Here is an 18545-nt window from a genome sequence, read left to right as displayed (position 1 = left end):
AAAATATCTAAGTAAATTATATCTTTATATCTGGCTACATGTTGTTCTAGAAATATTTATCGTGATATCCAAGTAGATCATATCTTTATATCTGGCTACCTGTTGTTCTAGAATGATTTATCGTAATATCCAAGTAGATCATATCTTTATATCTGACTACCCATTGTTCCAGATTGATTTATCATGATATCCAAGTAGATCATATCTTTATATCTGACGACCTGTTGTTCTAGAATGATTTATTGTGATATCCAAGTAGATCATATCTTTATATCTGGCTACCTGTTGTTCTAGATTGATTTATCATGATATCCAAGTAGATCATATCTTTATACCTGGCGACCTGTTGTTCTAGATTGATTTATCATGATATCCAAGTAGATCATTTTCTTATTACTGGCTACCTGTTGTTCTAGATTGATTTATCATGATATCCAAGTAGATCATATCTTGTTTTTTATTTTTAACGATACTTGAACAAGGATATGGATGATGACTAATTTGTTTTTAAGCCCCTTGGACATATCTCTACATACAACAATATTTTCATCGCAATCCATCATGTTGGATTTGTGTCATAACAAATATGATAAACATTGCCACCATCCTGAAAATTGACAAATATAGGATAAACATACATGTAATGGTATTATGTCGTGGGAAAATAACTCCTTGTTGTTGTAAAAACCGACTTTGAATAAACATTATTTTATCTTATCATTCTTTCTTTATTTCTTTCTCTTTCTCTCACTCTATCATTCCACTGACCATTGTGAAACAAAACAGTGTCTTATTTGCTTTTGCCGTTGCTAGGCTTGGCTAAAATTTAGCTGGTTTATACCGAATTTTCTTCTTTTGTTCACTGCATGGAACAGATACTCCTCAGTTGTATATCTGGCTCCAATCCAATTATCACAACACAGATATATTTCAGCTTATAGCAAGTTTCTAAATGGTAGGTATAACTCGATATTATTAAGGTCTTCCGTTTTCCAACGGAAGACCTTATTGTTTTCGTTCGGTTTCTTTTACCCTATTATTATTTTTTTTTTTCTTACAAAATTTGTGCAGGCGATTTCTCGGAAATGGCTGAACCGATTTTCGTGAAACTTTCAGATCTAATAGATATTAATCCGAACCTAATTTACATTTTTTTATTTTGATGACGTCATTTCCGTTCTTGAGAGACGTTTTAGCGATTTTCAGTGGGTCGGCTTGTCCAGGGATCTCCTCCTAAACGGTAAAAGATATTGAGTTCAAACTTTCAGGGATTGTAGACAAGAGATTGTAGATGTGCAATTTGGCATTCATATTTGTCATGCTCAAAAGGAGTTAAAGCCTGGTCCCGAAAATTGAGACTAAAATAACGTCGTAATTTTTCATGGTTTTCTTAGTTCATCTCTTTTCTGAAAAATATTTTGTTAACACATGTAATACAAAAAAAGTTTATATTTACGAGACCTTTCATTTGATATCAGGAAAAAGGGGCTGGCCCCTAAAATTAGGGGACCAAAGGGCTCTAAAGTCTTTCATCTGTAGCCCTTCACTGAGGGATATTTTGTGAACAATTATAGAAGCATATATGTTTATTTTACAGTTATGTATCCAAGCAATGAAATGATTTTATCAAGTGTTACGTAATAAGGGGTTTTTAGGGGCCAAAATTCCAGAATTTTGATCACCAATATTTCAGAAAGGAAAAATATTTTGAAATGCACTATAGAAGAAAAGATGCTCAGAATGATGTATTAGATCATATGCAATTTTCAAAATTTCGTTAAACGACCCCTACAAGGAGTTGAGGGATCGGCTCCTAAAATGTTCTTTCCCGTATATCTCAAGAACAATAACGAATTTCTAAACAGTTGTTGAACAAAATAGGTTGTGATTTAAATGACCTTTTATTTGATATCAAGAAAAAGGGGCTGGCCCTCTTAAATTAGGGGACCAAAGGGCTCTTAAGTCTTTCATCTGTAGCCCTTTACTGAGGGATATTTTGTGAACGGTTATAGAAGCAAATATGTTTATCTTACAGTTATGTATCCAAGCAATGTAATGATTTTATCATGTGTTACATAATAAGGGGATTTTAGGGGCCAACATTCCAGAATTTTGATCATCAATATCTCAGAATCAAACTATTTTGAAATGCAGTATAGAAGAAAAGATGCTCAAAATGATGTATTAAATCATGTGCAATTTTCAAAATTCCGTTAAACGGCCCCTAGAAGGAGTTAGGGGATCGGCCCCTAAAATGTTCTTTCCCATATATCTCAAGAACAGTAACAAATTTCTAAACAGTTGTTGAACAAAATGTGTTGAGATTTAAATGACCTTTTATTTGATATCAAGAAAAAGGGGCTGGTCCCTAAAATTAGGGGACCAAAGGGCTCTAAAGTTTTTTATCTGTAGCCCTTTACTTAGGGATATTTTGTGAACGGTTATAGAAGCAAATATGTTTATCTTACAGTTATGTATCCAAGCAATGTAATGATTTTATCATGTCTTACATAATAAGGGGTTTTTAGGGGTCAAAATTCCAGAATTTTGATCACTAATATCTCAAAAAGGAAAAATATTTTGAAATACAGTATAGAAGAAAAGACACTCAGAATGATGTACTTAATCATATGAAATTTTCAAAATTTCGTTAAATGGCCCCTATAAGGAGTTAAGGGATCAGCCCCTAAAACGTTCTTTCCCATATATCTCAAGAACGGTAACGAATTTCTAAACAGTTGTTGAACAAAATGTGTTGAGATTTAAATGACCTTTTATTTGATATCAAGAAAAAGGGGCTGGTCCCTCAAATTAGGGAACTAAAGGGCTCTAAAATCTTTCATCTGTAGCTCTTTACTTAGGGAAATTTAATGAAAGGCTATAGAAGCAAATATGTTTATCTTACAGTTATGTATCCAAGACTCATGTGTTATGTAATAAGGATTCTTTAGGGGTCAAGAGTCCATAAACTATGACCACCTTTATCTCAAAAAGGAAACTATTTTGAAATGCAGTATAGAAGAAAAGATGCTCAAAATGATGTACTTAACAAAATGCAACCTTCACAATTTAGTTCAGCGGCTCCAATAAGGAGATAATTATAAGGGACTGGTCCCTAAAACTTTTTTTCTCAGATATCTCAAGAACGGTGACGAATTTCTAAACACTTGTTGAACAAAGCTCTTATCCCTGAAACAAAATATCTGGCCCTTAGAATGTAGACCCTGTTTTTCTATTCTAAATCATGTTTAGCTGTTAAATAGTAAAATCAAGATCGAACATATATCTTAAATTCTAAAATCAGACGGAAGACCTTCTCGTTGCTCGCAACGAGATCGTGTCTAGTTGCATTTATATTTGACCTAAATTTTGGGCTCGCAAGATTGATTTTTACCACAATATATTACACTTGCATGTTACAGGTAATAGCGCTTTAAAAAAAGTTTTTTTAATTGACATCAGAAAGTATCTGATGAAGTACAACAGACGAAAATACAGTGCAATAATAGTTGAGAAAATAAATGTTTAATTAATGAATGATGAACGCTTACAGAGTTCCTCCAATGGTAGTAAAACTTTTCTTTATTTTATGCATTCGTTTTTATCAATTTTTCTATTCTAACAAGAACTCTCTCTCTCTCTCTCTCTCTCTCTCTCTCTCTCTCTCTCTCTCTCTCTCTCTCTCTCTCTTAATTTCGATATTAATCTTTTAATAAGAGTTACTTGGCTATAAAATTCAAATCAAACATGAAAAACAAAAAGTATATCTATGCCACGACGATTTATTATTAAACATCTTTACAATATTCCTTAAATGGATTGCATAATCTACTTTTAACTAATAGATCATTTCAAATTCAGTAAAATGAATATCAGAGTTAATGAAGTAAATAACTACACTATATTTCAACGGATATAGATCTCATATAAATACATGTATGTGGTTTATAAGAAAAAACCACAATAGTGGATACATAGTTTTTTAGAACGCTTTAGATTGCAACGCTATGACAACTTTTAGCTAAGTAATGTTACGGGACACGTATTAACATAAATAACTCATATCTTCCATGTGATTATATTTTCATGCACATAACACTAACATATTTACTGAATCTAAAATCTATTCTTTCATTTTAAAAAGTTTAATGATGTTAATGATGTGTCAAGACAGTCGAAAAGTGTTTTAAAGATAATATCACATTAATGTAATGGTCCAATTAAGAAAACATACTAAAACCTATGCTCTCATATTTAAAAGATATACTTGCTCTGCAATGTATAAAAAAATATAACATAAAGCTATTTGCAATTAATTTACTTTATTGTAAAATTTCTCTCCTTAATTTTCGTGCCCAAGTTTTATGGTCTTTTGTTTTTAATTTCTAACACTACGCCACTCAACTCTGTCTTGTCCGGGCAAAACTTTTGACTTTTGCATGATTAACAGTAAAAAAGCCTCATTCTAAAAGCAAACGCAATCTTAGTTTTAAAACGGCTTTATTTTGTACAAACTTATAATAAACAAATAAACTAGAGGTACTGTGAGCAAGCTCACAATTGATACCCCCCGCTAAGAAAAAAAATCATAACTCATGTATTTTTTGTATTTTTTCTATTATAGAAAATATTGGACGAATCTATTTCACCGTCCATTTTCTATAAATAAAAACTGCTGTATTTTTTAAAACTGTTAATGCTAATATGATTACACAAACCAATTTCTATTCTTTAAATTCAATTTTAGTTCAAGTTAACTGTTAATACATGAGGACATTTGCATCCTTATGTTAACAAACATGACTCGAATCAAATAAAATTCCACATGTTAAGCAGCCATTTAATATAATCATTTTGAATAATTGCTATACTGAGCCCGATTTTTTTAAACAATGACCTTGAACTTCCTCAATTGAACTTGGGTCAAGGTCATGACAAACCCTAAGGTTATAAGCAATCTTGATGTGAATTAAGAACTTCCAATATTTGTCCATTAAAAAGATATGGACTGGACATGAATTTTGCACTTTTCTGCCAGTGACATTGGCCTTGCCCAAATGACCTTGGGTCAAGGTCATGACACACCCTTAGGTTATAAGCAATCTTGATGTGAATTAAGAACTTCCAATGTTTCTCCATAAGAAAGATATGGACCGGACACAAATTTTGAACTTTTTCTGCCAGTGACTTTGACCTTGCCAAAATAACCTTGGGTCAAGGTCATGACACACCCTTAGGTCATAAGATAACTTTGTGTGAAGTAAGAACTTCCAATGTTTCTCCATTAAAAAGATATTGACCGGACACGAATTTTGCACTTTTTCTGCCAGTGACCTTGACCTTCCTAAAATGACCTTGGGTCAAGGTCATGACACGCCCTTAGGTCATAAGCAATCTTTGTGTGAAGTAAGAACTACCAATGTTTCTCCAATAAAAAGATATGGACCGGACACGAATTATGAACTTTTTCTGCCAGTGACCTTGACCTTGCCCAAATGACCTTGGGTCAAGGTCATGACACACCCTTAGGTTATAAGCAATCTTTGTGTGAAGTAAGAACTTCCAATGTTTCTCCATAAGAAAGATATGGACTGGAAACGAATTGAACAGACAGACGTACAGACGGACGGACGGACGGACAGACGGACGGACGGACAAGGTGATTCCTATATACCCCCCAAACTTCGCTTGCGGGGGGGGGGGTATAATAAAATTCATTTTAGATATGAAGGAAAACATCAAACAAGCATAGTTCAGCCTTTGAATTACAAGTATGCATACGACATAAGATATAATAAACTTTACTGCTTAGGTTAAAGAAGCGTTACAAGTGTTGATTATAGTAAAAACATTGTCAAGTTTCAAATTTTATGAACTTTTAAACAATTAACCGACTACGACAATTTGCGTCGAGATTGTAATACCGAGAAAAACTACTTGTTGCAGTAGTTTAAGATATGTACTCCCCGAGTTGAAATGTTTTTTACCACATATTTCTTTTAATTGCATGAAAAGGTTATGTATATAGGTAATTCAACAATGTCAGAATAAAGTAAATCAAACGCTTGTTGATGTAATATTTTGCATGCATGCTTATTTTTTTTTAAAGATTACTTACTGTGTGAAATCCCCGTTATAAACATGAATTATAAACATTTCCTTATTAACAAAGGATTTAAAACAATGTACCCATCAATTTAAAAAGCTGATTCCCCCCCCCCCTTTTTTTAAAAATATAAAATAACCGGGTATGCCGATTTCAAAAATACATGTACAGGTTGTTAAAAGCAAAAAAAAAAACATTAAAAAGTATGAATCGATAATTAAGAAATAGGTTAATGAAAATGTGTACGGATATTTTTATTCCAATTTTTTAAATCTGGACTAGGCGTTTTTTACATTCTATAGAAACATGCGATGATTAAAATTCCAACTCTGACGGTTTTTTAGAGACAGATTAAGGTTAATTCATGTAGCTCCAATGAATGATACTTTACACACGCTGGACAGTTGAAATCAAATAATATATATGTTAACATCAAAAAACAAAGTATATGCTTATCTTCCTAAGTGTATTTTTTGTGGTTACCGTGTTCGATAGGAATGCGCGTCAAATGTTTGTGTATCACCGTACTTTGCCCACATACGGAACATAACCACTTTGTAAATATAGTGCTCTACGTAATGTATATATATATATATATATATATATATATATATATATATATATATATATATATATATATATATATATATATATATATATATATATATATATTTAGATACGACTCTTCAAGCCATACGGTTATTTTAAAAATGTCCCTTCCACGTTACGGAATATTCCCGCTGTTTTGCAACACTCTCTTTCAAAGTGAGTAATTTTTTCTAAAAAAGTTAGATAAACCGCCTTTTGATGACCAGTTATGACAGAAGATATTTAGCCGACAACATCTTACTTAGGTTTTTATTTAAAATCACGATTAATTAAATAAATTGTCTTTTTCACAGATAGTATTTAAAAGGCGGGTGCAAGGATAATCATTCCATTGACCATTGAGACACAGGGCAGCACAGTCCTCGTCGCCTCCATCGTCGTCGGGTTGCCCTGAAATCCAGTTAGAGAATACCACATTTGCTTTGTTTGTCCACTGGAACATGTTCTCCTCAACTTGGTCAGTGGCTCCGATCCATGTATCACAACAATAGGTATTGCTGCATGTTTCTGTATATTTATGTATATGACATCATTTCAAAATTTGACCGTAACGTTTGATTCGCGAGATGTAAACATATAATCAATGTAAACAGATATTACTCTAGTCCATTAAAGTTAAAGAAGAGCTTTTAAAGTTCTTTGACAGTTTAAACTATCTGATGAAGCATGAATGATTGTTAAAATTAATCTTTAATTTTTTTGTATTCATATTTGAGGATTAAAAATAATGTCAATTCCAATAAAAGTTAAAATGATGAATTTTACCCTTCAATGCTGGTTGTAATGTTCCTTTAATCCATTCGTTTTCATCCCTTGTGTCTATTTGAACAAGATATGCACCGATGCTGGCACAGTAATCCTGTCAAAATGTTAAAACATTTCATTCTGTTCTTTGTCACTGTGAATTTCTCTCTTTCCTTCTCTATCTCTCTTTTTATTTTTGTTTTTAACAAAGTAGGATTTGTTTGGACGAATCAGCTATATGCTCGGACGAATTATTTATTTGTTAGGACGAATAAGGATTTGTTTGATAAAATTGGCTCTTTGTTCGGACGGATAAGTTATTTGTTCGGACAACTTTAGATTTGTTTGGACAAATTAGGATTTTTTCGGTCGAATTAGCTATTTTTTTTTTTCGGACGAATTAGGATTTGTTAAATTTTTTTAGGTGTTTGTTCTGAAGAGTAAGTTTTTTTCCGGATGAATTAGGTATTTGTTTGGAAAAATTAAGATTTGTTCGGACGAATTAGGTATTTGTTCTGACGAATTAAGATTTGCTTGGACGAATAATTTAAGTGTTAATACAAGGAGTAACTTAGACTATCTGATACGGCAATGATGTAGATTAACAGGCCCGGGGAAAATGTTATGGTTACCAAAGAAAAAAACCCTGCGTTGCCTAGAGTTTGGATATCCATGCGCGGATCTAGAGTGTAGTCGGGGGGGGGGGGGGGGGCTTGCACACCGTCGGCAAACAAATTTTTTCTCAGACCCCCCCCCCCCCCTCTTCCCCCATTGCAATTTGTGTGATCTGGCCATGATCTTGTAAGCTGAATTTGAATTTTCTCATGTATGTATCCATGACCATGAATATTCGTCTTAACAAATACATGATTTGTCCCCACAAATAACTTACTTGTTCGAACAAATATCTAATTCGTCTGAACAATCCTATTTCGTCCTAACAAATTCTAATTAGTCCAAACAAATCCTAATTCGTCAAAACAAGTACCTTATCCGTCCGATCAAATCCTATTTGGTCCGAAGAAACCTTACTTCGTCCGAACAAATAACTTAGTAGTCTGAACAACAGCTAATATGTCCGAACAAATCACAATTCGTCTAAATAAATATAATTTTGTCCAAACAAATAAGATTTTGTCCGAACAAATATCTAATACGTCCGAACAAATCCTAATTCGTCAGAATAAATCAAATTTCTTTCATGTACATGTATTAGACAAAAATACTTGGTACCTAAATTTGTGAAAGACCAAATACTTTTAAATTTTATGAATTATTGTCTACGTTAAAACATTTGTACTTTTTCTCACATTTTTCTCTAATGTGTACTGTACATGGACATTTGTAAATATTTATATAAATGTACCTCATAAACCGTCAGATTGACGGTTTGGGTGAAATAGATTGAATTGATTTCAATTGTCCGAAAAAATAAGATTAATTTTTTAATTGTTCATTTGACACTTTAACGCCGCCGTAATTTATTTTAAATGATGGTCTGAAAAATGTGAGTCAAGATAAAATTATTCTCTAGGAAACGAGTCTAAACTGATATACCTTAAATATTACATGTAATGAAATTTCATGCAAAAAGTTGTCACTAATGTGTCAATCATTTCATGTTATTAAAGATTTATACCGTTACGCATCCACATCCATTTTCTAAAGGGGAGTCGCGAAAGATAAAATTTTGTACCATTTTGCTACATGTGATTTTATTGTTTACTTGCATTTTCACACGTTTCTTTTATTTATTTTGTAGTTCTATGATATTGTATTATAGTAAATAAATCATCATATTATTAAATTTATTCATAGAAGTATATATATAGATCAAGGGATTTTAAAATTTCAATGTATTATTAGATTCTCCATTCCCTTAATTTGGTATATTGTGATATATATTGGGGGGAAGCTGTTTAATTAAACTGTTAATACGTTTAATTGAATGCCTTGATGGAAATGAAATCTATCCGTAAAAATTAATCTATTATTCATTGTTGGCATAGAGTTTATGAAGAATACATTTTTAAAAATCCATAAATTGCTAGCTAGCATTAATATTTGTAAATAATTTTTATTTCAAAAATTATTACTTTTTGTAAACTTTGACACAGAGAAGTTGATTTAGCTTGAATCATTTTATACATGTGTTCATACAAACATTATATATGGAAAAAGCAGAAACAGAACCCAACAGTTTATGTTCATGTATATGATTAAATCAATCGTGGTCCAAATCTTTACCTCCATACTAATATTAGTACGGGAGGTTTTTTTCTCAATACCAATTGTGATTGTTATGCATTATTCAATTTTTAAAGCAATATGAGCTGTATTTTTAGAATTTTATTTTGCTGTAACAACCTGCTAGTATGATTATATGCATGTGACTTAAACTTTTATGATAAATAAGGTTGGAAAAAATCATTAATTTTTTACAGAGGAAAGATATCTCTTCTAAGGAACATATAGCAAATAAATTTTTGTACAGGACGACAATAATTCAATTTTGCTCCAATTAAGGCTCCTTAACGGCCCTAATCACAAAATTTTGGCGAGAAGAAATTTAAAAACCATGATATTTCTGTCATTTTTGTAGAAAATAACATTTTCGTTAAAAAAAATTTCATCAAGAAAATTGCAGCTCATATTGCTTTAATGCCAACGGAGTATATTGATGTTTTGTAATTGAGAAAAAAAGGTAAAACGATTTGCGCTCGACAAAGAACGTGTTAATGCGACATGTGTTTGTAAAGAATGGCTTTTATTGTTCCAAAAAACCAGTGCTAGTTCATCAACGAATGTATTAGAATTTAAAAGTTTTATTCCTTACTAATGCCAAAAAGTTTAAGGAAACTAATTTTAATTTAAAGAGAAATAATATATTGACTTATCGATTATCAAAACAATACCATTTGAACAATGTTAATGTGAACATGTGAAAAAGGTCTTTTATTAAACACGATTTTGGTTGTGAAGAACACTTTATTCGTTTCTTTTAACTTAGTTTTGAAAATCCATAACAAACTGATCAGTTTTCGTAGCATTTTGTAGCAATGTTGGTTTGGTTAACAACATAATTCATTTTTACCTTAAGCAATTTCAAATTCTATAAAGTTGTATATATAATACTGGTATTATTACTCGCTTGAAATCCTTACTCCTCACGTACAAACAAAACTTAAAAGATACCTTTGCGTCCGCCATTGTTTTCTTCAAGTCCAAGTACGTATAACGATGAGTTCTGTAGAGATACCATCCCGAACCGCCAACTGTAAGTGTAAATGATTATTAAACATGATAAAAGAATGAAATACGTTTTTAACGTAACTTAACATAACATGCTTTACGATAGTATGCCACGTATATTTTGGGAAAGAGAATCATTTTTTCGCACAAAGGTTATGGAAGCTGTATGGTCCAATTCCTCCTAAGAGTAAATTCATTGAGATTCTTATATTCTTATAATATTAACATTTTCATATTAAACATTACGGGTGTACAGAAAGAATTTGCATGCATTCATGTAAATCTATAATACATACAAATGATTGAAATTAATTTTGAAGGCTTGATTTAAGTTACTGTTTGCTAGACCCGAAATTATTCGCATTTGGTTTTTGTTCATGTAACACAGATTACAGTGGAATAGTGGGCGTTCATTATCTTTCTCCTGTGACAATATTTTGCCGTTTTCGGTATATATACTTGTGCACACTCGTCATGAATAAGAAGCCTGTCAACAGAACAATCAAACCGTTATACCTGGAGCACACTGATCTACAGTGTTCTGGGACTAATCAGGTAACGGATGTCAAGCTAGTGGAGCGTGCAATCGATGTCATTGGGAATTCCATATACTGCTTGCAGTTAGACAGCAATCTATGTCTATGTGAAAGACCGAGGCAGCAGAGAAAATATATACAAACATATCTTAACTGTTTAGATACAAGTTTTTACAGTTCAGGAAATCACAAACCCATGCAATGTAAATGCCATGAAAGTTCGACTTTGTGGGCTACAGGTATATGCATTGGCTGTCGTTAAGCTTCTTGATAAGTTGGGAGCTAAGTTTAAAAGCAAAATATTGTATGAAAAACAAGACACTCGGTAACAAGCAAAATGAATAGCATACTCAATGGAAGTTTAAGTACATTTATGTACATAGAACCTTGGAAACGGCAAAGTTTTGCCTCGTGTGAATTATTGCGTTGTCGTTCGTTGTCTGTCATTCCACTACGACAAACCTAATATTCAGCGGAAACTCCCCTATACACAATGCTGTGATACAGATTAAACCAGAATAAACTGTAAAAACGAATCCCGTTTAAAAGTTGGCTTAAAAACCCGGTCAGAAATCAGTCAACCTAACTTGCACATTACCATTCCGTATTAATCAGGGGAAATTGAAGCAGTAAACTGCAATCAAAGAATTCTTCAAACTCGAGGTAAATCAAAAATACGTTTCCTTTATAAAGTATTCATTTTATAATGTACCAGTCCGCGTAAATCAATAAAATAAAATTACAAATGATGCATATGCATGCAAATCAAAAATACGTTTCCTTTATAAAGTATTCATTTTATAATGTACCAGTCCGCGTAAATCAATAAAATAAAATTACAAATGATGCATATGCATGCGAAGAAGAAATTATCAGAACTTTGAATTAAAAAGCTATCTTATCTGTATTTTAAAAGGAAAGATTTCCAAAAGTTGACATGTTGTCTTTAATTTTTGTTGTTTCCAACATAATTATGAAAGCTTGATATTAAAATAAGGTCTTTCAACAATCTGTACGAATTCCAAGGTGTGCAATTGAGGGCTATTGCTAACAGACCTATTTCTATATTCATATGAATCAGATTTTATTCAAGGACTTATACATGAAAAAATAACCACTCGCTGTTGTCAACAACTCGACTTTTAGATATATCAACCACGTATTATTTATCAACAATTATTACCTCCATTCTTATGTCAACTTGATCGATAGATCCTCGTGAGCTTAAAATAAAAGATATCACAGAGTCTGAGTAATCTGTTAAGTATTTAGATTTAGATATTTTTCTAGAAAAGGACATTAATAATAATTTAGCTACAAAACTGTATGATAAACGTGATGAATCCAATTTTTCTATGACCAACTTTCATTAACTATGTAGCAAAATACCTTCACCACCTGTACTTTGAGTTTTTTTGTTTCTCAGTTAATTCGAAACGCAGGGGCATCCTCTACGTACGAACAGTTTCTTAAACGAGGCAAGCGACTGTCATACAAGCTGAAAAAAACAAGACTAACAACAGAGTCGACTGAAGTCATCATTTCGTATGTCCTATGGTCGTTACAATATATACAATTTTCCCCTAGGTCAAACAAAGGTTATTTCATATGATTTGAACATCATGCAAATGTTATTTTATAATAAATCTAATTGGTTATGTGAATTATTAAATGTAAAACACTTGCTTTATAAATATGGAAAGTAAACGTGTTAAAAATTCCAGACCTATAAACTTGTAAATTCGAATATACTATCGTTTTGGTATTTGAGTGTGAGTAAAAATATAAGAATATATGTAATTCTGATCGTGTAACTCGGACATAATATGACATAAACATAACATTTAAACTTTTATAAAGAACGATCCTTTTTTCTTTGAATTAAAAATATTAAAAAAAAAATCAATCGAGGTTCGATTGAAGCTGGACCAAACAAGATCAGGTGAATGTATTTAAAAATCGGTGTCAGTATGACAAATGTCCTTGTTTCTTTATTATAATAACCATGGTTATATACGACAAGGTTTAACTTTAACTACAAAAAGAAGTTTCTAATACCGCTAAAATAATTTGATAGGTTATTTTATCTGGAAAAATAACTTGATTCTCGCTCTTTTCTATAAATAAGACAGATCAAGAAATTTTATATGGTGGTAAATTTCATTTTGAGCGGCATGGGGTTTAAGACCGTCGTGAGGCCCCATGTAGCTTCATTGCATCTAAATGCTTAAATTTTTGAGAGTGGATTTCATATTCTAAACTACTTTGAATTAAATGACTTGCAAAGAAATTTGGTACTTTTTTCTCGAACAATTTATGTACCTATAAATTTATTCAAGTAACAAAAAATTACTTTGTTGTGCACGTGCACGATACAAAATAAAACCAACTGAAACTGTTATAAAAAGAAATTTTATAATCATTAATTAAAGCACAAAACATTGTCAGAATTGACAGGTTTTGAAGAAATAAAAGAAATACTAGACTTTTAGTATGTTTATGCTTTTTATAACTATAGATTTTCGTCGACAATTGAATTTTTGAAATTAAGGAACACGTGGGTTAGACAAATGTCATCGAAAAAATGAAATATTTTTGTTATATTTTATACACATTTTAATATTACTACAGTAAACCCCATCTTTGAAATTTTGGTGTTTTTTTTTCTAATTTAAAGGAGTGGCGCCCCTTCTCATGTATCATTTTCATCAAATTTTTAAAATTAATGTTTTCATGTAGTAATATAATTAGTTTTTCTTATTAATGACATTTGGTTCTAAAGAACAGTGTTCAGAAACAAAATTCAAGGGAAAAATATAAAATAGGAGTAGACTATTATCAAAAATGCTTTGTAGAGTCTATTAATGAAACTGAGTATATTATTTGCAATCACTGTAAATATCTACTTGTTTTTAACAATTCTACGTAATCTCAATGCAAATTGGTGACCAAAGTTTTTGCACTCCCAAAATATCTTGATTTTTTATTTCACTGTAAATTTAAATTAAATGTGGGGAATTGATATGTAAGTAAAATTAGAACAGCGATGAAATATTATTATTTTAATTCATATGTAATTCAACTAAACAACTCTAATATTGTAAACTTAGAATAATAATAAATTATACAAAATATTTCAATACCTGTTGTGGGATATTTTATTTGTTTACTTTAATCAGAGACATAAGTTACAGTGATTGACAATTCCACCATTAGCGTGTTTTGTTGTTGAAAAATGGTACTGGACCAATCTTACTTTGAGAACTATTAGTAAACTGAGATAATGATCTTAAACCAAAAGTATATTGTTTTAATGAAAAGTGTGCATAGGTTTTAGACATTTTTGAAACAAAAAATTCAAAAATAAGATTAATATATAGAAAATATATTAGGCAGCTATAAAACATCAGCGAAATTTCAGACGACGGGTAGCCAACTGCCTCCTAAAACTCCTCTTTTAAGGTGCCTCCATACACCTTAAAATATTCTCTCAAAACAACAGAAAATTACTCGATTATGATAGATAGCATGATGGATAAGAAGTATATGTGTCAAATAGGCGAAAAAATGTGTAATTTTAGATAAAAAAAATTATATTTTCAAAAATGTCATTCTGTAAACATGAACAAAATCCCCCAGGATTCGAACTCATGACCTGCGGTTCACAAGCCTGATACTTTTACCACTGAGCTATTACGATATACATCTGAATCGATTGATACAAACAGTTTAACAAAACATTTAAATCGCCAACTTGTGACGTAGTGTCTTAAAAAATATAAGTCTCGGTGTAGTGAAGTTCCTTAATATTGTTTTTATGACATAAACTCATGAAAATATGATATTTTGAATGTTTTGGTAAAAGGTTTAAGCTGTTTATGTTTCGATATAATTGTTTATAAAAAAAAATAATCTGATTTAAACTGGGAACACTTTATAATAGGGATCGCTGGATTTACGAGATTTCGATCAGTTGCCAATCTCTGTTATTAAGTCTCTGTTAAATTCTATGTAATAATACAAAATCAGTTTTGATATACTTTACACACATATTCTATGAATTGTTTTATGGAAATTATAATATTGATAGAAATCGATCTAGATGTAAAAAGAAATATATAAATTTTTTACCTAGAATTATCAACATTCTGTTACATGTATATGTTAATGATAAAATGTATTTTTAGAATGAGTTCAATCAGAGCCTATCCTTGGCTACTGCCTTTCTACTTTCAAAAATCTCAAAATGTTAGGGATTGAAACTATGTCATAGACTAGGAATTTGGGAAATAAAATTAGAAAAAAATATAATTTGCTTTAAAATATTTCAGGTTAATTATATAACAAGGATAAACTTTATAATATAAGAGTGAAACGAGTTGTAAAAAAATCCTAATTATCTTGGTTTTTTTTTACTCCATTTATTTCGCAAGAGCTAATTATATTTTATTAATTTTTTTCTCCTTCCCTACATTCATTTATTTAACACGAATAAATATTTATTTTTATCTTCAAAATTTGACCATGCAGTATTTGGTTTATGTACATTTGATATACATGTTCAATCTCGATAAACAAACATCTGCAAAAACCTTAATTTACTTTGGAATCATTATTGATCGTTGGGGACCAATGTTCATGGCTTTCGTGGGTAACTCTTGCCCATGAATTTACATCCCCACGGACATACATACAAGCATCTGTTTATTATCTATTAAAATTATCCTAACGACACTACCAACGAAATTACGTCCCCACGAACCTGCGGATCTATTCACAAAAATCGTACCTCTACGATTACACTTTAATCTTACAACAAACGTACGTTTACGTTTATGGTGCTATTAACAAAAGATGTCGTAAGATAATAATGTTGTCGTACGTCTGTTACAGTCGTAAGTGCGTCTAAGTTCTTAGTTACCGACAATGCTCATGCGCAGTGTGCATTGTGGAGAAATGACGTCACGCTGTATTTTTGCTCATTTATATTCGCAGAACTTTTTAGCGCCTTTGAGCACAGACGTATATAACGAAGTTACTTCTTTTCTTCCCATACGCCTATTCTAATGTTTGTTTGTTTACAAGTATCGACAGAAAGAAAATCTACATGTGCCTGACATTAAAAATATTTCTTATGTATTATAATAAAATATTTCCCTGTTTTATAATAGTGTTATTATATTCCTGGGAATAATTTTGTTGTAAAAAGAAAAAGAAAAATTTTGAACGTCAGACGCATGTGAGAAAATCTTAGTTCTGTATGAAATTTATGTCATGTTTTTAACTGCCAAAAAATCTACTGCAGAATTTGTTTGTAATAAAACGTGGTATTTTTAAAATACTGTCAAAAATACTTTCAGTTTATCGTTACATGTACATTCCAAATATGCCGGTTTATTTTGTCTGTTTCGGCGATAATATAGTTACTAAGTGTTATCACCCAGATCGGCGTGTCGATTGATAATTTTCCTTTCGATATTGTGAAGTTTTTTAAAGGTCGTCTGAAGAATAAATGTAATATTTCTTTCATATTATTTCTGTAGAAAAATCATAAGAATTTATGTAGTTCATGACTATCATTAGATTTTTTAAATGAAAAATATGACCTAACATGATGAATTTTTGTGCATAATTTAATAACTCTTGAGATCATGTTTCATTGTATTAACATTTGGCGGTTGAATATTTGGACCTTGTTGTGAGCTGAAGCTCACAATAGAAAAAACGTGCAAAGGTATAAATATTTCGGTCTTTTTAATAAGTGTTAAAGTTGTTTCAAAGAAAAAATGGTTAGACACCAATTTCTTAAAGGCTGGGTATACCTAAAATAATTAAATTTTCTAGGGGGACTAGACGGACCCCCTCTCCCCCCCCCCCCCCCCGGTCCATGCATGATATGTAGTACGCTGATTACATTACATACTGATATCTAATTTGTGTATGCATATGACTATTGTTTAAATGATTGAATGCATTTTAGGAATAAAAGAAAATGCCTATATTATCAAATAATTTTCGTAGTATTTAACTTATACTGATTCGATATACTCGGAATTGCTGTCGCGTAACATATATCTTTTCCAATATGTGTAAGGTTTTAAATGGTGATTATGGATTATATATTTGAATGATTATGATTGAGCTTCAAATAAGATTAAGAAATATAAATTTCAACCACCATTAATATATTTTGCAATACGGGATACAAAAGGAGCTCTGGCACTGTCTTTTCATGGCAAACCATAGCGCGTTATCGTATAGGAGTAAAGGTTTCGTTTCTTAATTTTGCTTATGACAAAAAGAAGGTAGAACCGCAATAACTCAATTATAAACATATCAAATATAGACTTACGTCAAACCAATAGTAGACGTAAACGTACGAAATTTTGTGAATAAACAAACAAAAACTCTTACGTCAAACCTACGTCAACGATTAAACGTCCGATTTTTTTTTTAATAGATCCCCAGGAAAATTTTGTCTACACTCGAACATTGATGCCCACGAATCAAAATGGTTCCACTGTATTTATATTTCTATTTGTGAACAATTTTTAGCTTACATTTCTGTTGAAAATGTATCAATTATTCAGTTTTGTTTAACAAGTTCTCAACATACCATTCAAACTTTCATAAAGCTCCCATCCGATATCCACACGACTTCTGTTAAAAATTGTCTCGTTGAGAAGACTTTTCAGAAGATGACAAGTTTTTGACCCACTGTTATACAGAAATCCGGCGCAAAATTTACAGCTTCCAGCACACTCGAACATACTCAGGTCATTCTTTGTGTAGATGTAGTTGACATCACCATGGATAGGAAGCAGATCCTTAAAAGCTTCATTTCTCTCAAAATACAAATTCACGTTAAGCGAAATGATATCACGAATAAAAAAGAAAGACGTGAAAACAACGAAACGTTCGGAAAAGACACCTAACATTATGATAATGAAAAGAAAGTCCCGTTTCTGTGATAAGATTCAACGAATGGTACTTATCAATGATGATCTTCTTGCTACTCATTTACTATAGTATGTGGTTAAACCATTTATATACCTTTTGACGCTCCTAATCAATAATGATTGGATTTTAGATATCCGTGACGAAGTACGAAACTTGTTACTATTGTAGCATAATATTACCTCATACATGTCAGTTTTTTCAACATGCAGAATAAATGTGTTAACTTGTAAGATATTTTAGTTGACATGCAAGTGAACGAATTCTTTGGAGAATGTGTTCTAATACTTTTTACCTGAAGAGCAGAGCAAGATCTTAAAATCCCATCTGTGTAATCAAGG

The 18545-nt window shown here is 31.4% G+C and overlaps 1 protein-coding gene across 1 annotated transcript; it reads right to left on the bottom strand.

Annotated features, from left to right (window-relative positions):
• Positions 1-6824: 6824 nt before the first annotated feature.
• LOC105323104 (perlucin-like) lies at positions 6825-18141 on the bottom strand. The gene is made up of 4 exons (XM_034450531.2): positions 17864-18141; positions 10655-10734; positions 7481-7574; positions 6825-7222 (listed from the first exon to the last, which is right to left on the bottom strand). The coding sequence occupies exons 1-4, from the start codon at positions 18015-18017 to the stop codon at positions 6981-6983; spliced, it is 570 nt and encodes a 189-aa protein (XP_034306422.2). The 5' UTR covers positions 18018-18141; the 3' UTR covers positions 6825-6980.
• Between the last annotated feature and the right edge of the window lie 404 nt (positions 18142-18545).

Source organism: Magallana gigas, chromosome 4, assembly GCF_963853765.1.
Source record: "Magallana gigas chromosome 4, xbMagGiga1.1, whole genome shotgun sequence".
In the NCBI taxonomy this organism is placed as follows: Eukaryota; Metazoa; Mollusca; class Bivalvia; order Ostreida; family Ostreidae; genus Magallana; species Magallana gigas.
The sequence above is the reverse complement of the archived record's forward strand: the minus strand, read 5'-3'. Positions and strand labels throughout refer to the sequence as shown.

Excerpts from the sequence above, each read along its gene's own strand:
- LOC105323104 (XM_034450531.2), bottom strand. The coding sequence starts at position 18,017 with ATGTTCGAGTGTGCTGGAAGCTGTAAATTTTGCGCCGGATTTCTGTAT. Across the intron at positions 10,735-17,863 it reads GCTTTATGAAAGTTTGAATG|TTGGCGGTTCGGGATGGTAT; the intron begins GTATGTTGAGAA and ends TTACACTTACAG. Across the intron at positions 7,575-10,654 it reads AAACAATGGCGGACGCAAAG|GATTACTGTGCCAGCATCGG; the intron begins GTATCTTTTAAG and ends ACATTTTGACAG.